General features: G+C 42.2%; 1 protein-coding gene across 1 annotated transcript in view; it reads left to right on the plus strand.

The window, feature by feature from the left end:
• The first annotated feature begins 1,299 nt into the window (after positions 1-1,299).
• Positions 1,300-24,376, plus strand: part of GMPS (guanine monophosphate synthase) — a 52,723-nt gene continuing 29,646 nt past the window's right edge. The window contains exons 1-3 of the mRNA XM_079767172.1: positions 1,300-1,612; positions 9,682-9,863; positions 15,589-15,703. Coding sequence (XP_079623298.1) covers positions 1,586-1,612; positions 9,682-9,863; positions 15,589-15,703 — 324 coding nt within the window. The 5' untranslated portion in view covers positions 1,300-1,585. The remainder of the gene's footprint in view (positions 1,613-9,681; positions 9,864-15,588; positions 15,704-24,376) is intronic.

Below are 24,376 nucleotides of genomic sequence, written 5' to 3' on the forward strand. Positions count from 1 at the left end.
TGTTGTTGTAAATACTGTACTATTAAACTTTCCCAGATCAGGTGCCCATTATCCTACAGGACCTACACGGAGAGCAAAGAGGCACCTTATCTCCCTGAGCCTCAATTTCTCATTAGTTAAAAAGTGGAGAAGAACATCAATCCCACCTCACTAATTTCATGGGGTGGTTGGAAGGAAATGAGTTTCTGGAAATCAGGGTTGTCTCACTTTGGCTCCTTAATACCTGGACTAGAGCCTGACACAGCATGAGCTCAGCAAATTTGGTTTTCTGTAACTGAATATCTATTCAAAAGCTTTGCTGGTGAAGGCCTGGGGCTGGGACGGGGCAGGCTGGAGAGGTCAAGGGGGGAAAAAGGGGACATATGTAACACTTTCAATAATAAATAAAAAATAAAATAAAATAAAATAAAAAAATCTTTGCTAACTGGAAGCCGTTCCAAATGTTTTCATTTATTCCCCAACCCGAATTTAGCCTCTCAGGTGACCAAATTCATAACAATATCTCATCTTGACGGGCGTCAGAGAGTAGTTGGAAGGTCTGCAACCCGTTCTCCACAAGCAATCGACATAAAAACACTGTTTGCTGTGCAAACCGAGTTCAGGACTAGCCCCCCCTGGCCCAGCCGCTCCCGAACCTCTTCCCTTTTGGAGATTCTAACCCCCGTTGTGGAACTTTTGAGGGACGTAAGTGATCAATTCACACTTTGACATCCCTGATCAATTCACACTTTGACATCACCATGAAAACTCTTCAAAGCAGCCTTGGCCTCCTTCAGGTTCCCAAACCGGAGATGAGGTCGCGCACGCCGGGCCCACCTCTCCAAGATCTCCAACTCTTCTTCGGGGCCAGGGTCTCGCCTAGGTCCGAGGCTGCAGGGAGGCGGGATAACAGCAAGGTGGCGGCGGCTCGGGTTTTGCTTGGGGGCGGGCCTTTACGGCGGGTGTGTGTGTGTGTGTGTGTGTGTGTGTGTGTGGGGGGGCGCCTCGGACCCCTTCTCCTAGGGCCCGCTGCCCAGTGCGGGGGCGGGAGGGGCGGAGCCTTCCGGTCGCCGCGGGCTCCTCCCTCCCAGGGGCAGGCGAGACGCCGGCGGAACACGTTCCTTCCCAAGGGGGCGGGGCTTGGAGACGGGGCGGAGCCATGCAGCTCAGGCCCCGCCTCTGTGGGCGGGCAGCCCGGGGACTGGGCGGGCTTATTCTCCGGAGCGCAGGCCGCTGCGGCCCTGCGGACCCGGAGGAGGGGCCCACGGCTGGAAGCCCCGCCTCTGGAAGCCGCTGTTTTAGCCGCGGAGCGTCGGGGGCTGCCCACCACTCGGCGGCCCAGCCAAACGGGCTCTGGCTCCTCCCAGTGGCCGGCCGGGGCGGAAGCAGGAGGCGGGGTAGCGTGTTCGCTGCCGGTCTCTTCTCCCGCGGCGCTGGGGCCCGCGCTCCGCCGCTGCTGGATTCGGCGCTTCGCCGGCGGCCAGTTGCTCTCCGCGCCCGCCCGCTCCTCCGCCAGGCCTTTCTCTCCGTCGCGGCCCGTGGCGTCCACCCGGCCGGCCCTCTCCCGCCCCGTCTCGTTACTCTGGCCGCCGCGGCCCCGGCCCCGATGGCTCTGTGCAACGGAGACTCCAAGGTCAGTCTCTGGCGTGGGGTCCCTGCCCTCGCCGCCTCCGGACGAAGGCGAGACTCGGGGGCCGCGAAGCTACGCCGCGGGGCCCTTTCGCGCCCCCGCGCCCAAACCCGGTTGCGCAGCCCTGCGGCCGGGGCAGCGGCGCGTCGGGGAGGCACCGGTCGGGCCTGTGGCGTGCTTTCTCCTCGAGAGGGGCAGGTGCTTTGTTGATTTTGTCTGCGTGTCGGGCTCCGGGAGTCGGGGAGGGCGTCAGTCCCCCGCGGCCGCCCCGCCGGCCCCGGCCTCCCCGCGTCTCTGTGGGGCGCCGAGTCCGCGGAGCGCGGTCCGAGGGGTGGGGGTAGGGAGGCGAGCGTGTGAGTGTGAGTGTGTGTGAGTGTGTGTGTGTGTGCGTGTGTGTCTTCCTCAGCCCTCATCCCGTCCCTCCAGGAGGATGGGGGCCTTTGTGGAGATCCCGGGGCCCGCACGGGCCTCGTGTGCGGGGATCGAGCTGGGCCATCCCCTCGTCTTCCCGCCACCCCGTTTCCCGCCTGCCCTCGGCGGGGCCCATCCCGCCCCCCGCGCTAGCCTCGGGGTCCGCGGCGGCGTGGCCAGCCTTCGGCCAAGCCGTGTGCCTGCTGCCCCCACCCCCCGCAGCGGGTCCGACGGGTGGCCCGAGGGTCGCGCACTCCCCTCCCCTCCCCTCCCCCACGCTCGGAGGGATGGAGCGTTTCCCGCCCCGCCCCGCGGCGCGCTCCCTAAGTTACAGGTTCCTTCTGCGGCCGGACGGGCTCCCGCCGCGGGGACCGGTCCCCGGGATGCTGGCCGCCGCCGCGCCCGAAGGCAGGGGAAGCCGGGGGTCCCCGGAGCCGGGAAAGTTGCTAACTTGATGTGGGGGGAGCACGTTGGAGCCCCGCGGCGCTTCTGGCCACCTCCAGCTGACTCCTCTTTAGACCTTCATCCCTCTCGCTCCCCAATGGAGCGCCCTCGCTCTCATTTCTGTGTTACGATGGAAGTTGGCCTGGAATTCTCTCAGACCCTCACTGAGTCCGTTTCATCAGCGGGAAACGGTATGGTTTTCACTTGCGATTTCCCTGAGCAGTTGGTGTACCCCCCCCTGTACGCTGTCGAGGGCCTGGCGTTAAGAAATCACTCCATTACAGGTCATTCAGGTGCGTGGAATTCTAAACGTCAGATGCGAATGGTGGTGAGTCAGGTGGCAATGTCTTACCCAGGCAGTGTTCTCTGACAAAGGTGACGCCAAAGTGTCACCCTTCGGTGGGTCTCCTTCATGAATGCTTGCCTAGTACTAGGTAAGCATTCATTTAGTGTTGGGTGAACAAATGAATCAAGGTTGTAAAGTAGCGGATACATACTCTTTTTAAACAGGGAACTGATGCTCAGACTCGTTAGGAGCTCTTTCTCAGATTAAATAGATGAAGACATTCAAACCCTTCGTTTCTGACCTTAGAATGAAACCTCAGCGTACAGCTCTTTCCTGTACACTAGTTCACAGAGCATTTTTCTTCTCTTTTTATTTTGAGCCTTACAACTCATTGGCAAGATTCAGCTTTGTCCTGGTAGAGGAAATGAGTGTTACTAGAAGGACTCAAACCTAATTTTTGCAAAGTATGTGGTGATTTCAGAAGAGCATTTTTACAAAATTAAGTAACAGAAGAAAGTTCAAGATTCAGTTTCCAAACTACTTTATCTGTCTCAGGAATATAGAACATACACTTGCTTCCTAGATGGTATTTTTTTTTTCCCAACTTGAATTTTAAAGAGTATCAGGTGAATTGTTGATTAACTTATTTTTATTTCAAGGTCCTTTATGCTTTATAACCATCAGGTGTGTGTGTGTGTTTATACTAACAATTAGATATGGACTGAATTGGAAGCATTTTCAAGAGGAGCAATGCAGGGAAATAACATATTTCATCAAATCTATGATTATGTCACGTACTCCTAGGGGCGGGGCAACAATTAAACCACGATATGTCATTGATCAGGCGTCCTCAAACTACGGCCCGCAGCCCACATGCGGGTGTTTTTGCCGTTTTGTTTTTTTACTTCAAAATAAGATATGTGCAGTGTGCATAGGAATTTGTTCATAGTTTTTTTTTTAAACTATAGTCTGGCCCTCCAACGGTCTGAGGGACAGTGAACTGGCCCCCTGTTTAAAAAGTTTGAGGACCCCTGTTTGATCATAGGAAACATTTCAAGTGAAGAGATGTTTAAGTATGGGAAATATGAGTAATAAAGTAAGTGAAATAAGATATTTCTAAGAGATGCACCTGGAAATCTGAGTAGGCATCCTCTTTCCATAGCTTGCCACTGGACCACCTTTCCCTCGGGAGTAAAATACAAATATAGGACCCAAGCTTACTTTGTACATCGGTTGTGGCTCCGACAGTTGTGTGTAAATCCTAGTTCATAAATTAAAGTGAGGAGAGAACTGATTTTGATTCCTATTCTGGTGTATTTCAATTTTTATCAGGAATTTCTAGAATGACTTTTCTTTTTTACATGATAGAAAGTCAGGAGAGAGCTAAAATCTCTAAAAGCATTTGGACTGTTTTCATTAGTTTTGTCCATCTAGAGCAGTGGTTCTCAACCTTTCTAATGCCGCGACCCTTTAATACAGTTCCTCATGTTGTGGTGACCCCCAACCATAAAATTATTTTTGTTGCTACTTCATAACTGTAATTTTGCTACTGTTAGGAATCGTAATTTAAATATCTGTGTTTTCGATGATCTTAGGCAACCCTGCTAGCGGTTCTCAAAGGCTGCTGTAGAGCCTAAGACCATAGGAAGACACAGATATTTACATTACGATTCATTAATAGTAGCAAAATTACAGTTATGAAGTAGCAACGAAAAAAATTTTATGGTTGGGGGCCACCACAACATGAGGAACTGTATTAAAGGGTCGCAGCATTAGAAAGGTTGAGAACCACTGATCTTGAGTATTATTTTAGAGCTGGAAAGGACCTTTATGTGTTGCAGCTTCATATGCTGAAAAAACAATTGGGAATTAAACCCTAGTTGTTTTTTGTTTGTTTGTTTGTTTGTTTGTTTTCAGGGTACTTTGGTTAACTACTCAAGACAAAGTTTGTTTCCTTAACAAATGTTATTTAAAGATCTTAAACAAGAACATAGGCAGTCAGTAATTCTTTTTAAAAAATATATTTTTTTATTGATTTTAGAGAGGAAGGGAGAGGGAGAGAGAATCATCAATGATGAGAGAGAATCATTGATTGGCTGCCTTCTGCACACCCCTTACTGGGGAATCTAGCCCGCAACCCTGGCATGTGCCCTTGACCAGAATTGAACCCAGGACCCTTCAGTCCACAGGCCGACGCTCTATCTACTGAGCCAAACCAGCCAGGGGTCAGTAATTCTTTAAAAAATGTTCACAACTATTCAGTGTTGTATATGAATAGAATGTCTGCCCATTATTAGATGTAATAACTTTTTTTCAGTTTTATTAAAGTAGGATTATCATAGTAATGGTTTTGGAGCCACTTGTCAAGTTTCCCATGTTTTGGCCCCATGCAAACTTCAGACTCTTCCTTGGTTGGAGTAGAAATGAATTAAAGTTGGATTAAAGTTGTTTTTTAAATACTTATTGATGTTAAAACTTTAAATTTGGCACTTTTAAGTATAAGTTTTTGTACTTGAATGGGAAGAAGACCTGAATTTTTATCTGGGATGTATTGAGAATTGTCGTTTGATAATCCTATTGTACATTTTTTCAGAGGTCAAAAATGGTTTGTTTTCTTTGCTTCAGATTTTGTTCTGTTAAGATATTAATCTAGAATGGAAGAGCTGTTGCAGACAAAAGGAATGGTTTGGTTTTTATTGTTTTTTGTTCTTAGACTTGAAAGGTTTTGAAATTCCTCTAGGAGCTTCAGATGACCTTGCCTTTAATGTAGGCCCGTGGTCGGCAAACTGCGGCTCGCGAGCCACAGGCGGCTCTTTGGCCTCTTGAGTGTGGCTCTTCCACAAAATACCACGGCCTGGGCGAGTCTATTTTGAAGAAGTGGCATTAGAAGAAGTTTAAGTTTAAAAAATTTGGCTCTCAAAAGAAATTTCAATCTATGTACTGTTGATATTTAGCTCTGTTGACTAATGAGTTTGCCGACCACTGGTGTAGGCCAACTTGTCTCTTAAGGAAAATAATTGTCTTTCAAGAATTGAACAAAATATTTAGGCTTGTCCTATACTGTTCAAATATATTTCTTACTGTTCTTTTAGGTCACTTAATGAATTATATTCCAAAAGATGCTGTTGGATGTAGTAAATAATTGTTTGCTATCCACAATGATAAAAATTTCTTCCATTATGGTACTTACTATTTTGATGACTCCTTACAAACCTAAATTGTATTTAGATGCTCAAAATGAATGAAATCCTCTGGATTAATACATAATTCTGAAACACTGTGAAACAACGAAGTAATTGTTTCAAAGAATTTTGAACCTTTGTATAGTGCATATAATTCTGGGTTGTGTAGAATATTATTTTTTCCATGCTTATTGTGGAATAGAGATGTTTTTGTATTTGCTCAAGAATCACAGTGGTGCCCTGTCCGGTTTGGCTCAGTGGATAGAGCGTCGGCCTTCGGACTCAAGGGTCCCAGGTTCGATTCCGGTCGGGGGCATGTGCCTTGGCTGTGGGCACATTCCTGGGGGGGGGGGTGTCGGGGGGGGGCGGTGTGCAGGAGGCAGCTGATCGATGTTTCTCTCTCATCGATGTTTCTGGCTCTCTCTCCCTTCCTCTCTGTAATAAATCAATAAAATATTTTTTTTAAAAAGAATCACAGTGGTTCCAAAAATAGGTTTACTGTAGTAATAATGTGACATTAGTTGATATACTTGTTGGTTGACCCTTGTCATGGCTTTGGGTTCTTGGTTTGAGGACCCAGGAAATGCTTTATGTAGTTATGTCTATATGTTGCCTAATGGAGTCCATTATAATGTGATAGGGAATATAAAGGGTTTTGTTAATAGTAGTGTGAATATATATTCTCTGCCTAAACTGGGCACTTGATCCTAAAAGGAGGGACTAAAATAACTTGAATTTCCAATAACTTAAATTTCTAATTGCTGTAAAATAATGTTACCAAACACATAAAGCTATTTTTAGGTATTTGGTAAGAAAACCTCTATCAATTTGCCGGTGAGGTATTAGTATCCTGTCCAGCACATCTTGGGCTCACCAAGCCTACCTCTCTAGAGGTAATGACCAGTGCCTCTCTCTAGTTTCTCTTCCCTGATGTCTTTCTTTCATTAGTTACTCCTTAAAAAAGGTAAGTATGCATTTATAATGAAATAAACAGTAAAACTACTATTTAGTATAGTATAACTTAAAACATTAGAAACATTAAAAATTGCTGTTTCTTTGTAAAAAATTTATCAAGAATGAGTGTTGGCCTCCCCTTCACATCTTTTCTATGCCTTGAGAGCTTTCAACATGGTATAACCTTTGCATGTTGAATGTCATGAAATATCTCCAAGAATTACTTTAATTTGAAGTATTTTTCTGGAGTCGCTTCCTCTGGGACATCCTTTTCATCACAGAGACTTTTCTCATTGATGCTGATAAGTTCGCTTTGCTAAGTTCCTCTGACTGCACATTCTAGAAGTGCTCAAACTGCAACCATGTCGTCATTGCCACAGCCAACTATTTCTTCTGTAACTGTATTTATTTTGGATTAGAATTTCACTTGTAGCATATCATTTTTCATGTTTTTGCTACACCTTCATCCTTGTTAAGTTTCCACTTTGGATTATCCATATGTTATAATGTCATATGGATTTATCACTGGGTGTCAAGAAGGTAACCACTTACACTCTTGTCTGTTTGTTGTACAGTGACCAATTACCAACAGACTTTGAAAGAAGGGATGTGATTGGTCACTGATAAAGATGTTTACCTGTCATTTATGTGATGATTTGTGGACTGAAGAACTGGCATTGAAGTTTGTACTTGATCTACTCACAGTTAATATGTTAATGAAATTTGAGCCATGTTTTTGGGGGCTAATCTTAATTAACTAAACCTTGGACTAAAACATGATAACAAATTTGTGCATATCAGAATCATGCAAAGTGAAAACTCTGCCTATAATGTGAAAAAACAAACAGGTTGAACTTGGATTTGGTGAAAAATGTGAAGGTGATAATGGGACTGAATGGCATAGTGGTTTTTCGAAAATACTTTATTCTTTACAAAAAAAGTAAATTAAGATTAAGGGATTGTAGATATATTCCTTAAAGTACATCGTGTGTGTGTGTGTGTGTGTGTGTGTGTGTGTGTGCGCACAAGCATATAAATTAAGATGAAGGCCAAGGTCTGGAAGGAAAAAAGTTTTAGTATTTCTTGCACTAATATATTCTGTAAATTGCTGCTTTCTGTGACCTGATTTTTCTACATTGCTCAGTATTCCTAATTAAAACCATATTTAAGATCTGAGTAATTCTTTTTGGCATGTGATTGGTCCGTTTGCAAATCCTCCTCTGTAGATGGTTGTGATCATTGCTTTTTTCATTACAGTAGAAGAAGTGTTAGTGGTGTTATGAGATCTGCATTTATTTTTTTCACATAAAGGGAAAGGGTTATACAAGAGCCAAAAAGACTGACTTACACTTTTTTGTTATGTGCAAATTTTACAACTGGAGGCGGGAAAAACTCAAAATATGTTTATTGTATACATTTAGAACATACCAAAGAATATAGAGAGAAAAATTTAAGATCTCCTGAAGTACTATCACTCAGATATATCCTCTGTTAATACTTTGGTGTATTTCTGTTTAGACTTTTTTTTTTTCATACACGCACACATACACTATTGTGTTTTACACAAAATATTTAAAAATGGAACCATAGCCTATATGCTTCCTCCAAGTGGATTTTCAATGTATTTACACATTTTAAAAGCCTTTCATAAGTTAGAATATTCAGAACAGCATAGAGACTAGACTAAAATGAATGTTCCTATCACTCATTTTTTTTTTTTTTTTTTTTTTTAGTCTTCACCCAAGGATATGTTTTTATTGACTTGAGAGAGAGAAAGAGGGAGAGAGAGACATCAGTGTGAGAGAAACATCGATTGCTTCCCATCTGTGCTCCGACTGGGGATCTATCCCGCAACCTAGGTTTAGGTATGTGCCCTGACTGGGAATCCAATCCACAACCTCTTAGTGTACAGGATGATGCTCCAGCCAACTGAGTTACTTGGCCAGGGCACTATAACCTGACTGATTTCAGTATATAAGCAGTCATGTTTTATCTATACCCACCTACACTTGCATTCTTTTGTACTCAGTTCCAGGAAAATATTTCAGCACACCGAGTTAATTTTATGTTATGGGTTAGATACTTATATATCATTTTCCTAATAAAGTGAATTTGGGCATACTTATACTCCGGCATCAAATTTTACAGTTTCTCATCAGTACATCCATCATAGGAAAGCCATGAGTACTAGGTAGGGTCACCATATAATTTATTGTCCAATTCCATGGTCGGCAAACTGCGGCTCACGAGCCACATGCGGCTCTTTGGCTCCTTGAGTGTGGCTCTTCCACAAAATATCATGGCCTAGGCGAGTCTATTTTGAAGAAGTGGCATTAGAAGAAGTTTAAGTTTAAAAAATTTGGCTCTCAAAAGAAATTTCCATCAAAGTACTGTTGATATTTGGCTCTGTTGACTAATGAGTTTGCTGACCACTGGTCCAATTGAATGCTTTTGAGATTTGAAAGAGGCATTATTAATAATATCAGTATAACAGACATAAATCAGGACTATATTTTGGCATGACTGGATTGTATGCTTACCATATTATTAGATAATAATGTAGGATGCACTATATATATAAAGTGACTATATCATATAGTCAGTAAAGGGTAGCTTTTATTAAAGTGTTCATGTATGCTAGTATATGGATATTTATGAAAATCTTCACTTTAAAAGAAGTGTTTTGAATTGGCAACTTAGAAAGTTCTAAGTTAACAGTTTTTGTTTCTGTGTGTTTTTTGGAGCTGACCATGACAACTGTTTCTTAAAGTAGATGTTTGTATTAATATTTGCAGCTGGAGAATGCCGGAGGAGACATTAAGGATGGCTGCCACCACTATGAAGGAGCTGTGGTCATTCTGGATGCGGGTGCTCAGTACGGGAAAGTCATAGATCGAAGAGTGAGGGAACTGTTCGTGCAGTCGGAACTCTTCCCATTGGAAACACCAGCATTTGCTATAAAAGAGCATGGATTCCGGTAGACTTTTTTCTTATGTTTTTCTGAGGATATTGAGCTTACATTTTAGGGTATTTTATTATTAACTTGCTTGGGCACTGTGTTTTTTTAAATAGATATATGATATGGAATGGTTTTATAAGAAGTTTCCCATGGTTCTGATTTTAAAACAAAGGAAATATTTAAGTTTTTCAGTTAAAAAGATTACCTTAATTTTAATTGCACAGTCATGAGGACTTGCATTATTTTTGTTTGTTTTTTTAAAGTATATTTTTATTGATTTCAGAGAGGAAGGAAGAGGAGAGAGAGAGAGAAACATCAATGATGTGAGACAATCATTGATTGGCTGCCTTCTGCATGTCCCCTATGGGGGATCGGGGATTGAGCCCACAACCCAGGCATGTGTCCTTGACTGAAATTGAACCTGGGACCCTTCAGTCCGCAGGCCGACTCTCTGTTCACTGAGCCAAACCAGCTAGGGCAGGATTTGCATTTGGATGTTTTATCCTCCTATGTAATAAAATGCTAATATGCAAATTGTCCTCTCCTCAACCGGAAGTTTGACCAGGGGGCGGGATAAGCCCACCAACTGCCTTCGGCCCCTCCCCTGGCCCGACTTGTGCATGAATCTGTGCACCGGGCCTCTAGTGTTTTATAAGGTTACTGGATAAGACTATGTAAAGCTATTGTGGTCATTCATTCATTGATCCCAGAGCATTTCATCAAAGGAATATATATAGTGGCTAGAATACTTAAATGAGAAGAATTCTGTGCACAGAATTTTGCTTCCTATGCCAAGAAAATAATTTCTAAAAGATGAAGATTTCTTAAGTCTAATATAAGTCTAATATAAGGGCTAATTCCACAGCTTGTACTCTTACAACTAGTCCAAATGACAGCAAACACACACACACACACACACACACACACACACACACACACACACATATGTTTCTTCCTTTAACAGCTATTTCTGGTTAATTTTATGCATTTTCTCATTAAAGGGTTGGAAAATTTCTGGCCAGGCCATATAAGGCCTGAAAAATCATTTAGTCTGGCCCTGACAATGCATTAGGGGTGAGTTAATTAAATGTTTGACCAAATATAGCAGGCTAATTTTTAAGTTGATAATTTTGTATGGACCATGAATGATGATATAAATATCCAAATGGCCCTTGGCAGAAGAAAGGTTCCCCACCCTTGCATTAAGCTAATACTCTTTCTTATCCAGAACTAAGCAACTGCAGTTTATATCCTTAATTGGCTCTTAAATGTTAATGCTATGTTTCTTTCAAAAATTAATTTTTTCTTAAAAACAACTATTTTAAGAGCAAAAAATTCACATTTAAAGACTTCATAGACATGTATACATTATCCTGTGATTCTTGTTTCTGAATTATACTGAATTGGAAATCTGAAAAGGCAGGTTTACTTAACTCTGTACTAGTCTTCAGATGCAGGTTAAAACAGCTATTTTTTAAACTTTCTTTATTGATTAAGGTATTACATATGTGTCCTTATCCCCCCATTGCTCCCCTAACCCCCGCTCATGCCCTCACTCCCCTAGTGTGTGTGTCCATTGGTTATGCTTATATACATGCATACAAGTCCTTTGGTTGATCTCTCTCCCCTTACCCCCACCCTCCTGTCTTCCCTCTGAGGTTTGACAGTCTGATTGATGCTTCTCTGTCTCTAGATCTGTTTTTGTTCATCAGTTTATGTTGTTCATTATATTCTACAAATAAGTGAGATCATGTGATATTTATCTTTCTCCAACTGACTTATTTTGCTTAGCATAATGCTCTCCAGGTCCATCCATTCTGTTGCAAATGGTAGGAGTTTATTCCTTTTTACAGCAGCATAGTATTCCATTGTGTAGATGTTCCATAGTTTTTTCTTTTAAATATTTTTAAAAAATATATTTTTATTGATTACAGAGAGGAAAGGAGAGGGGAGAGAGAGATAGAAACATCAGTGATGAGAGAGAATCATTGATTGGCTGCCTCCTGCACGCCCCCTACTGGAGATCGAGCCCACAACCCAGGCACGTGCCCTTGACCGAAATTGAACCTGGGACCCTTCAATCCGCAGGCCAGTGCTCTATCCACTGAGCCAAACCAGCCAGGGTACCACAGTTTTTTCATCCACTCATCTGCTGATTGGCACTCAGGCTGTTTCCAAATCTTAGCTATTATAAATTGTGCTGCTATGAACATAGGGGTGCATATATTCTTTCTGATTGGTGTTTCTAGTTTCTTAGGATATATTCCTAGAAGTGGGATCACTGGGTCAACTGGGAGTTCCATTTTCAGCTTTTTGAGGAAACTCCATACTGTTCTCCACAGTGGCTGCACCAGTCTGCATTTCCACCAGCAGTGCAGGAGGGTTCCTTTTTCTCCGTATCCTCGCCAGCACTTGCCATTTGTTGATCGGTTGATGATAGCCATTCTGACAGGTGTGAGGTGGTACCTCATCGTCATTTTGATTTGCATCTCTCGGATGATTAGTGACTTTGAGCATGTTTTCATATGACTCTTGGCCTTCCTTATGTCCTCTTTAGAAAAGTATCTACTTAGGTCAGTTGCCCATTTTTTGGTTGGGTTGTTTATCTTCCTTTTGTTAAGTTGTATGAGTTCCCTGTAAACGTTGGAGATTAAACCCTTATCAGAGATAACATTGGCAAATATGTTCTCCCATGCAGTGGGTTTTCTTGTTGTTTTGTTGATGGGTTCTTTTGCTGTGCAGAAACTTTTTATTTTGATGGAGTCCCATTTGTTTATTTTGTCTTTAGTTTCCATTGCCGTAGGAGCTGTATTGGTGAAGATACTGCTTCGGCATATGTCTGAGATTTTGCTGCCTGTGGATTCCTCTAAGATTTTTATGGTTTCTCGTCTTACGTTTAAGTCCTTGATCCATTTTGAGTTTATTTTTGTGTATGGTGTAAGTTGGTGGTCTAGTTTCATTTTTTTACATGTATCTGTCCAATTTTCCCAACACCATTTATTGAAGAGACTGTCTTGATTCCATTGTATGCTCTTGCCTCCTTTGTCAAATATTAATTGAGCATAGTGGTTTGGGAACAGCTATCTTTTTTGAACTGTAGAATTTTAGAGTAAGAAGGGATCCTTGAGTTTATCTAATTAATCTGTCTTCATTTACCATTGAGAATCAATTTTAAGAGAATCAAAGACGGTGAAAAATCCAAATGGCTCTTTGTCAAATCCAAGCTTCTTCATTCCACAACCTAAAAGAAACCAACAAAACATTCCCAGCAAATTAACCCAGACTAATTGTTTCAGAGTAGGATAGATAAATACTTGGTAATAGAAGTTTAATTGTTTTTCTTGTCACTTGGTCATAAATAGTTCCTAGGTCTTGCTTGTGCCTAGAGCTTCTTTTCTTTGTAGGAGAATAGGAACTATGTGGGTTTTATTACTGTGATCTTTGCCACTGAGATAAATATTTGACCCCCCCCTTTTTTTGAATAAATGTTAGTTTTATGACATAAGAGACATCTTAACCTACTTGTTTGTAGAACCTTGATCTGCTTGATAACATAAAATTGATATCTGGAATGCCTTATGTCTTATTGAGCCTTGTAATTGTAAGTTAGTTTCAACATAATAGCAGCATAGAAATAGAAGACTCAGAATGAGTGATTAGCTTTTCTCAAGATTTACTGACATGAGAATTTTTGTAATTGGTGTAAGTACTGCTTGAGTTTTTTAGCCTTGGCTAAGACCGTTGCCTTTTTAAGTATTATGACTCTTAGAGCCTTGAGTTATTTATTAGATTAATGTGGGGTGCTGGGTAGTCCTATAGTGGTTATCCTTAATAAAATGAAATATACTGAAATTACAGAGGTTGTGAATATTACATATATTTTATAGAATTTTAGCTTCTGCATATTTAGGATGCCAGGTTATATATCTACCATTAGGTTTAACCTGATGCACCTCTTTAGGATTGTTGTCTTAAAGATGTTATATTTATCATATGAGTAGGTTGTCTTCAGTTTCTTTCTAAAGAAGATGGGCTAACAAAATATATATAACATAATTCATGTTACTAATACAAAGTTCCAAAAGTGGGGCTTTTGAGCTCACTTAAATTCTAGTTATATATTTTTTAAAAGGCTTGGTGTCAGGGGAGGATGAAGAAGGTAAAGGGGTCAAATTTATGGTGACAGAGAGAGACTAGACTTTGGGTGGTGAGCATACAATGCAATATGCAGATAATGTATTATAGAATTGTATACCTGAAACTTATATAATGTTACCACTGTCTCTCCAATGAACTTAATAAATAAAAAAATAGTCCTAGCTGGTTTGGCTCAGTGGATAGAGCGTCGGCCTGTGGACTGAAGGGTTCTGGGTTTGATTCCGGTCAAGAGCACATACCTGGGGTTGCAGGCTCAATCCCCAGTAGAGGGGGTATGGAGGAGGCAGCCAATCAATGATTCTCTCTTATCATTGGTGTTTCTATCTCACTCCCCTCTCCTTTCCCTCTGAAATCAATAAAAATATATTTATATATTTAAAAAATAAAATAAATGCTCTAGCTTGCTGAGAAATTTTTATGAACTTGACTTTGTTATATTATTCTTCTGGATATATCAAGCCTAGCATTTTAGTTTATATGTTTTTACATGGCAGGCAGCCACTAATTATAAATTGTATAATCCAGATTTATTTATAAGTAGATTTTGGTTAGCTCTTGGAATGCATTTTCCTTTAGAAATATAGATAAATCAGGATTCCTGCTAACTCAGACTTAAGATGAGTCTGAGAATATCTTAAATTGAGTAAAGGACCTAAATTTGCCTGTTGTATGTAAGTGGGCATGTGTGGCAAACTGGACAGCATATATGATATGTATGAAAGTATGATAGTGCAACTCTGTGATTTGTTTTTTTGTAGCCATCTGAGAGTGAAGGCCTAGTTTTGCCAGATTTTTCCCTTCTTTTTCTTAAATAAAATCCAGAAAATCTGAATTTTTCTGTCAAATTCTTACTAGTAATAAAATGTTCTAAATTTTTTGAGTGAATACTGAAGGTCAAATTTGATGTGTCAGTGGCCTGGTGAGGAACATGGGCCTCAGTTTGTAGCTTCCTTTATACTAATAGTTTGATTCTCAAGTTAACCTATAGAATGCTCTGTGAGTTGTAGTGTAGCTAAGTTATAATATTGACCTCGATTCTGGGAGCAGGGCATATGGGGCAAAAGTGATGCTAGCTCCTTTTCCTGGGTCTCAAGTAAAATTGTTGGGAATATTGGACAGGTTTTGAAGAGGCCAAGTTAGGTAATTATTCACATTTTGCCATTCTTTGTTGTAGAATATGTTGCTCTGAGACATCCAGAGCCTTCATACCTTTAATTGTCCTTTTGTGACCTGCTTTACACCTTGCCTCCCAGAAAGACATGTATGTTCTCCATCTTTTAGAATTCTCATTTACTTCTTCCATTAATGAAAACAATCAAAACAAATTTATGCCACCTTAGTAGATAGAAACATTAGTATTTATATATTTGGAAGTTGTGCTTATTAACAAATAAATGTTGACTTGAGGCTTCCACACATTGCAGTAGAGTAAGTATAATTAAGCTCTTTGGGAGGATATTAATTAGTTGTGATAGAATCTAGATATCTACAATGTACCAAAAACATAAACTCACTGCATCTGTAGACTTTGTATAAAAGTTAGCAGTTAGAGATTCTCCATTGACTCTCTTGCTTAAATCCACAGTGCTATTATCATCTCTGGAGGACCTAATTCTGTGTATGCAGAAGATGCTCCCTGGTTTGATCCAGCAATATTCACTATTGGCAAGCCTGTTCTTGGAATTTGCTATGGCATGCAGGTACATTTGTAAATTTGCCTTAAGAGCTGACTTAATTTTATTCTGTTTGTGAATCCTACCCTGTTAGTATTTTCTGTCTTTAGACTATTTAGGATATTTAGTTGTATGAGATAATTTGTGCATATTATATCTGTTTGTGAGTTGTTACACTGGTAAGGCAGAATGGACCTGAGTGGGAATCTATTTTTAGAAAAGTAGCTCTATTACTGCATATAACAATACTGTTCATTAAAATAAAAACAAATTTGACATTAAAATTTACATAAAAGTAGCAGAAATAGTACACAGAGCTCCTATCTACTTTTGCTCAGTTCTGTTGACATTTTTAATCATTTGAGAGTAAGTTGCAGACATGATGTCCTTTCTTTGTATTTCCTAAGTACTAGAACTTTGTCCTACATAACCACAGTACAACTAAAAGTCAGAGGTGAACATTGATTCAGTGTTAGAATCTAATCCACAGACTTGATTCACATTTCACTGTTTTTCTCATTAATGTCCCTTGTAAATCCTGGATCCGTTCCAACCATGCGTTGTATTTAAGTTGTCATGATTCTTTGACTCCTTTAGTTTGGACCCATTCCTTTGTCTTTCCTTCTCTTTCATGACCTAGATAGATTTTATTTTTAAGTTACTTTTTAGATTATCCCTCAGTTTTGGTTTGTTTGATGTTTCTTCATTGTTAGGTTCAGGTCATATATTTTTGGCAGGAGTACCACAGAAGAGATGCTGTGGTCTTCCCAGAGCATATCATTAGGAGACATACAATGTTGATTTGTGTCTTGACTGGTGATGTTAATTTTGGTCATTTGGTTATGATGGTCACTGTAATATTATTAATTATCTGTACCTTGGAGCTGTATAAAAGCAAGAATAAATAGGGACTAATTGAGATGTTGAGATAAGCTATTCTCCTATGAGTTAAATGTTTAGAAATACATTTTGGCTCATTTAATGTATTTTTTGCTTACTTTATTTTTAAGTAGTATAAGTTTAACAAATAAGTAGAATGTGATCCTATATAATAAAAGGCTAATATGCAAATTGTCCCTTGGACTGGAAGTTTGACTGGGAATTCAACCGGGAGTTCGAACAGGGGGTGGGGCTGGCCGGCCAATGGCCTGCAGCCCCTCCCCCTGGCTGGCCCCACTCCTGATTGCTCCCCTCCCTTGATCAGGGGGTGGGGGCAGCTGGCCAACAGCCAATGGCTCCTCCCCCCAGCCAGCCCAGCCCGATCGGCCCCAATCAGGGTGGGCCGGCTGGACCCCACCTGTGCATGAATTCATGCACTGGGCCTCTAGTTATTGAATAAGATGATTGATAATACTGAGTCTATAATATGTTACATTCTCACTTATCAAAGAACTAGGGGCCCAGTGCACGAATTTGTGCACCTTGAAAGGAATTGTGGGCTGCGAGGCTGCAGTGAGCACAGGGGTGGGTCTTGGCCCATCCTCTGCGCCCCCGCCTGGCCCCTCCTGCCGTGGCCTCCAGTTCTCTGTCTGCTGGCAGCCCCGCTCCCACCACCACTGCTCCCACATGCTGATGGTGCCGGCCCCACTTGCACCCACTGATGGCGTGGAGCAATTGGGGCTGGTGCCAGTAGCGGGTGAGTGGCGGCTCCAGTGCCAACTGTGGATGTGAACGGGGCTGGCACCAGCAGTGGGTGTGAGTGGTGGTTCTGGCGCCAGCAGCAGGTGCGAGAAGTGGGTGCCGGCCCCAATCGCCCCTCAGAGCAGGGGGAGGTGGAGAAACCCTGAGGGGCGATCGGGGCCGGCAGCTGCTGCTCACACCCGCTGATGGTGCTGAGCAATTGGGGCCGGTGCCAGGCTCTGGCAGCGGGTTTGAGCGGCTGCTCTGGCACCAGCCACAGGTGCAAGTGGAGCTGGCACCTGCAGCAGGTTTGAGCACCGGGCGGGACCATGGTGCACAGGAGCAAATAATTTTCGGTAACCACCAGAGGCTTGCCCTGGTGACATTGACCAGCGCTCCCCCTTGGTCTGGTGCCGCCATTCACCTGCTCCACCATCCCGCCGCTGCCGCCACCAACCATGATCTGTGCTCTATCACCTGCTGCCAATGCCCGCCATGGTCTGCGCATGCTCCCTGGTGGTCAGCGCACGTCATAGCGACCTGTTGTTTGGTTGTTCTGCCGTTTGGTCTATTTGTATATTAGGGTTTTATATACGGTATATAGATGCTTTCTTCAATAAGACCTATTTACTGAGGAGGTGGGAATATAAATAAATACATTTAAGAAAAGTTATCCCTGGTGATAAGCAAAATGACTTTCCAGTTAAGATAATTTTAAAAATGCATTTTATTTAACAGATCATCTAAAAATTGAATTGGATGGGAAAGTATTCCCTGAGTAACACAGTATTAGTAACTGACATGTTATGGTATTTTGCCTTTTCTAGCTAGTGTCAGAAGCAATATACTTTTTTTTTTTAATGCAGAATTTTCTGCCATGATAGAATAGCCAAATAAATATAGTGACTGTGGATTAACTGGTTTGTGTATTATCTTGACCTCTTTTCCCTTTTGACCAACTTCTGGCATAGCACATACTAAAGTGGAAGGGAGGATAAGGTCAGAATACAAGTGGAATTAATCTAATTGTGAAGTCCTAATTGACCAAAATGGAATTGGTGTTAATTAAAAATCAGCTTTTTAATTTCCTCATAATATTTTGGTCCTCCCTAATTGATTATTAAGAACTAGAGGCCCAGTGCACGAAATTCGTGCATGGAGGGGGGTTGTCCCTCAGCCCAGCCTGTACCCTCTCCAATATGGGATCCCTCTCACAGTCCAGGACTGCTGGCTCCCAACTGCTTGCCTGCCTGCCTTCCTGATTGCCCCTAACCGCTTCTGCCTGCCAGCCTGATCACCCCCTAACCACTCTGCTGCCAGCCTGTTTGCCCCCAACTTCCCTCCTCTGCCAGCCTGGTCACCCCTAACTGCCCTCTCCTGCAGGGTTGATCACCTCCAACTGCCCTCCCTTGCAGGCCTGGTCCTTCTCAACTACCCTCCCTTGCAGGCCGGGTGCCTCCCAACTGCCCTCTCCTGCTGGTCATCTTGTGGTGGCCATCTTGTGTCCACATGGGGGCAGCTATATTGTGTGTTGCAGTGATGATCAATCTGCATATTACTCTTTTATTAGATAGGATAGAGGCCTGATACAGGCGTGGGGGCCAGCTGGTTTGCCCTGAAGGGTGTCCCGGATCAGGTGGGGGTTCTCTTGGGGCATGGGGCGGCCTGAGCGAGGGGCCTGTGGTGGTTTGCAGGCCGGCCACGCCCCCTGGCAACCCAAGCAGAGGCCCTGGTATCTGGAATTTATTTTCCTTCTACAATTGAAACTTTGTAGCCTGGAGCGGAGCCAAGCCTGGGGCTCCCTCCAAGGCCGGCAGCCATTTGTGTTGGGGTTATAATTGAAACTTTGTTGCCTTAAGCGGGTGGGCCCGGCCAGGGTGTGTGGAAAGCTTTGCTTCCCCTGTTGCTGGCGGCAACCCTGGCCTGCTCTCTCAAGCTCCATTCTGCTGCCATTTCTGTTTGAATTTGTTTACCTTCTATAATTGAAACTTTATAGCTTGAGTGGAGGCTTAGGCCTGGCAAGGGCAGGCGGAAAGCTTGGCTTCCTCTGTTACCTAGGAAACCTTGCTCTCTGTGGCTGTAGCCATCTTGGTTTGGGTTAATTTGCATGTTCGCTCTGATTGGATGGTGGGCGTGGCTTGTGGGTGTGTCGGAGGTATGGTCAATTTGCATATTTGTCTATTATTAGGTAGGATTATCTGTTAATTTTTAACCCTTTGTACTCACTTGCTTTTTTCTCGATTCCTTTATTCTAATGCTAACCGTGTCGAGTCACACTCGACATCCGAGTGCAAAAGGTTAATTTCTTGCATAAATGGCTTGATAAAGATGTTTCCTTTTCCCTAATGGCTGAGTTGTTTTAAGTTCTTGTATTGAACATAATTTAAATTTTTGTAAGTGGGCAAAAAACCCAGTGTGATTGAAATTGTTGCGCTTTAATATGAATATTATACTGGGAAAGCTGTTTAAAAGGTAGAAAGTGAACAGACCAATATATTTTCTTCTAACTGACTGGAGTTATCAAAGAAATATAAATCAATCTATCCTATATAATAAAGAGCTAATATGCAAATGGTTGTCACACCCTCACGCCATTAAGGCTCAGACACTCAACACTGGGGAGATAGGAATGGGGACCAGCCAGGCATAAATGAGCTTGCGAGAGAGGAATAGGGACCAGGCACAAATGAGCTCGCGAGAGAGAAATGGGGATCAGCCAGGCTGCGGCCTGGGAGAGGGACCCACCCTGCGGTCATGGGTGCCAGTGGCTGCACCTGCATCCTAGGAGAGGGACAAGCCGCCCGCCCCATGGTCCCGGGCACCAGAGCCTGCCACTGCGGCCCGGGAGAGGGATAAGCCTCTCACCCCATGGTCCCTAGCGCCAGCACTTGCCTCTGTGGCTCAGGCAAAGCCGCCTGCTCACGGTCACCTGTGGCTGCAGCCAGCTCAGGTGAAGCCGGCCCAGGTCCTGGGTACCTGCAGCAGGCAAGAGGGAGGGAAGCCCAGGTCCCGGGTGGTGGGGCAAGGCAGAGGCGGTTAGGGGTGATCAGGCCAGCAGGGGAGCACTTAGGGGCAATCAGGTAGGCAGAGGTGGTTAGGGACAATCAGGCAGGCAGGCAGAGGGGTTAGGGGCGATCAGGCAGACAGGCAGGTGAGCAGTTAGGAGCCAGCAGTTCTGGATTGCGAGAGGCAATTGGACATCCCCTGAGGGGTCCTGTATTGGAGAGGATGCAGGCCGGGCAGAGGGAGAACCCCCTCTTCCCCCCAGTGCACGATTTCTTGCACCGGGCGCTAGTCTATGTATAAAAACCTAAGCAACTGAACGACCGGTTGCTATGACGTGCACGGACCACCAGGGGGCAGGTGCTCAATGCAGTAGCTGTCCCCTGGTGGTCAGTGTGCTCCCACAGTGCGAGTGCCGCTCAGCTGATCAATGGGTGCCAGGCACAGGGCTCAGGGCTGGCGAGTGCCATTGTGGCGGCGCAAGCCTCTCTCGATTGGGACTGACTGGGCGTGAGCCCGCGGCAGGCACAGCAGAGCCGGGATGAGTGGGAACGGCAGACAGGAGTGGCAGGCGGCATTGGACTGCTGGTTTCGCCTGGTCTCCGCAGGCCAGGGATCCAACCGAAACCAGCAGTCTGACATCCCCCTGGGGTTCCGGATTGCGACAGGCGCAGGCCAGGCTGAGGGACCCCACCGGTGCACAAATCCGTGCATTGGGCCTCTAGTGTTCATATAAAAATGTGAATATTTTATTATTTCTATTTTAGATACAAGAGCCGGATATTAAAAATCACTGGTCTTGAAAACAGCTTTACCAGACTTCATTTCTTGCTAATTGTTTGTTATGGTTATCCACTTTGATTTAAAAGAAATACTGATCACTAAGAATATGTCAAGTACAAAGTAAAAACTCTACAGTAGATACTTTCTTCTATAGGCAAATAAGCATTGCATAGTAAAAGGCTCGTTTTCCCTGTTAATGTTTTCTGAAAAGCCAAATGGTGATTATGAATTTGACTTGGATAATAAATAACTTATTTTTAGGTTTTCCCACTTAATATTCTAAAGAATATATTTTTTAGAAGAGCCTTCATCCCAATTGCGTTAAACATTGGAAATTGGCTGACTTTTAAAAAATATACCTTTCCTCCAGGATCTAATTTATTGATCTCCTTTGCCAGAGTATTCAATATTAATTATATAGCACAACTTATAATTAAGTTAAAAGGGTTTTGGTATACTGAGAGGCATTTTAACATCTTGTAAAGAAGAGTCTTGCAGGATTTTTTTCCCCCACCCACTTATAGTAAAATTGATCTGGAAAATGCTTCCTTAATTTAAGTGGTAGAGGCTGACTATTTCTCCATTATGTCAGCTCTCCATATAATTATAAGGCCACATTTTGCTGTCATTCAATAGGGATGTTATGGTAGCCAGAGCCAGGCCTACTTATGTTAAACGCATAAAAAAGGTTTGCTTTTATATCATCAGCTTTCATAGTAGAATAATGGAATAGACTTGCCACTTCTTAGGGACTTAGTTGGGCAATTTTAGCACCAAAGGTCTCACTCGAATGTGTACCTTTGTGTACCCCTTTGGCATCCTGAAACTTTAGTAATTTCCATATTTGTGTACCATATTTCTCCATTAACTAGATTCTCTTGTATGAGCCTTTCTAGTTGCGTCCTGTTAATTTTCTTTAGAAGAAGAAAATCTTTAGGAGAAAAAAATTCTTTGCTTCCTTCTCCTTTTATCTTTATTACTAATTTGCCCCCACTTAGCACTATAAATAGAATATTAGTAGAACTTTTGAAACTTCCTTTATACTTTGCTCTCTTCACATTTTTCTCTTCTCCCACCACGAGTAACACTTTATTTCACATAGGTTTATATTGTGAAATAATATATTTGCCCATTGACCTTTATATAATTGAAATCGTACTGCTTGTATTATTTTCAACTTTGGTTTTGAGATTCATCCGTGTTAATACATTTTAATTGTATGTTACTTATTTTCACTATTGAATTTATTGTTTTAATATAGCACAAATTAATTATATATTCCACTGTTAGTATTACTGGTCTTTTTCCAGTTTTTGCTATTACAGGCAGTACTGCTATAAGTATTTTTGTACTTGTCTTCTGTGTTGTACATACACAGACTTTTCTCCAGGGTAACCATAAGTTGAAATGCTGAGTCTCAGCTTCACTAAGTAATGATATTCCCACTCTCTCCCACCAACTCCCCCACTCCAAAACACCCTCTTCTTCCCCGTTTACGTTTCCTCAGCAGTATATAAAAATTCTTGTGCTCTGTATCTCTGCCAGTCCTTGACATGGTCAGACTTTTTTGTTGCTTGTATTTTTCTATCTGAGGAGGCACTAAATAGGATCACATTGTAGTCTTAGTGTTCATTTTCCTTATTGTAAAATTTGTATGCTTATTTGCCGTTGTGTCTGCTTTACTGTAAAACACGATTTTTGCCTGTATTCTATTAAATTGTCTTTTAAAAAAATTCATTTGTATATGCTGAATACTAAACTTTCACCAATTATGTATATTGCAAACAATCTATAGCTTGTGACTTTACTGCAGATAGTTTCTAGATTGTGTGACTTTTCATTCTTTATAATTTCATTTGGGTTTTTTATTGTTGTTTTTAGAGTTTTAAGAAACATCTTTATTACAAGCACTTGATTTTTTACACACACCACAGGTTTTGTCAAATTGTTTTTATTTACAAAATTTCTCTGTCTTCCTCCCAAACCTGATATTGTAAAGTTTTGGCATATAAGATAGATAAAATAGGGGCTGATCTGATGGGGGTAGTAGACCTGGAGTAGTATTACAGGGATTTCTTTGAGGCATTTAGGACTGTGGGATTTTCAGGAATCCACGCTGAAAACCATTTCTTTAAGTTAAAATAGAATATTAAAACAAAAATTTAATAAGATAGCAAATTCTCTTTATTACACAGAAAATTATCCCCATCTCCCACAAACACACACTTAGCTGATTGTTCAACTCCTTGCACTTAAAAAAAAATATTGATTTGAGAGAGGGAGGAACATCAGTTAGTTGTTGCACTGCTTTTGTTTTATTGATTTCAGAGAGAGAGAGAGAGAGAGAGAGAGAGAGAGAGATTGACTTGCTGCCCCACCCACTTATGTTTTCGCTGGTTGTATGTTGCCCTGACTGGAGATAGAACCCACAATCTTGGCTTATGGGGAGGATGTTCTAACCAAATGAGCTACTTGGTCAGGGTTTCAACTCCTTGCACTTTCAATTTTAAGTTGTATAGTCAGGAACCAAAAATAAGTATGAAAGCCTTCTGAACAGGTGACATAGCTTTAATCTTTACTGCCAGCCATTGGCTTTATTAAAAAACCTTTAATTTGAACTTTATGGACTTTAAAATTGTATAGAATTTCAACAGCTTTGGTTATCTTGATTGTTCAGCTGTCTTGTAATTAAGAACTACAAGTTAGAGGTTCATTGATACAAGGTTCTTTGAGTATATAGAAGCAGATTTCACTCAGCAAATTTGAATGACTGCTCTGGGCCACATACTTTGTTAGTCCCTTGGTACTATGAAGAGACCTGAAAACGTGAAAACATGTCCTGTTTGGTAATTACACACCTTGAATGGCTGAAGTAAAGAATGAAGGGTAAGATAAGAGGTGAAATTAGACAGTGGCCATTTAATGACAAGTCTTTGTTCAATATAAGGGACTTACACTTTGTCCTATAATTCAAGGAGTCAGCAAACTACAGCCTCTAGCCACCGCAATAAAGTGAGTTGTAATTTTTTTGCTGGTGGAAGGTCTTGCCTTCAATTTGTTAAAAAAAAAAAAAAAAGGCAACATCTGTGAAGAGCAATAAAGTGGTGAGCGCAATAAAAATGAGTTATACCTGTATTGGGTTTAACCAGTTAACTTCCATGCATCCAAAACAGAAACCAGTTTGCATCTATAGACGCCTATGACATACAAAGGGTTAAACAAGGTTTAGCAAGTTTCTTTTTTGATAGGCTTAGCCCAAACTTTCATTGTAGGAAGGCTTATTGTGAATGCCTA

The sequence above is a fragment of the Cnephaeus nilssonii genome (genome assembly GCF_951640355.1).
Source record: "Cnephaeus nilssonii genome assembly, chromosome: 3".
Taxonomy (NCBI): domain Eukaryota; kingdom Metazoa; phylum Chordata; class Mammalia; order Chiroptera; family Vespertilionidae; genus Cnephaeus; species Cnephaeus nilssonii.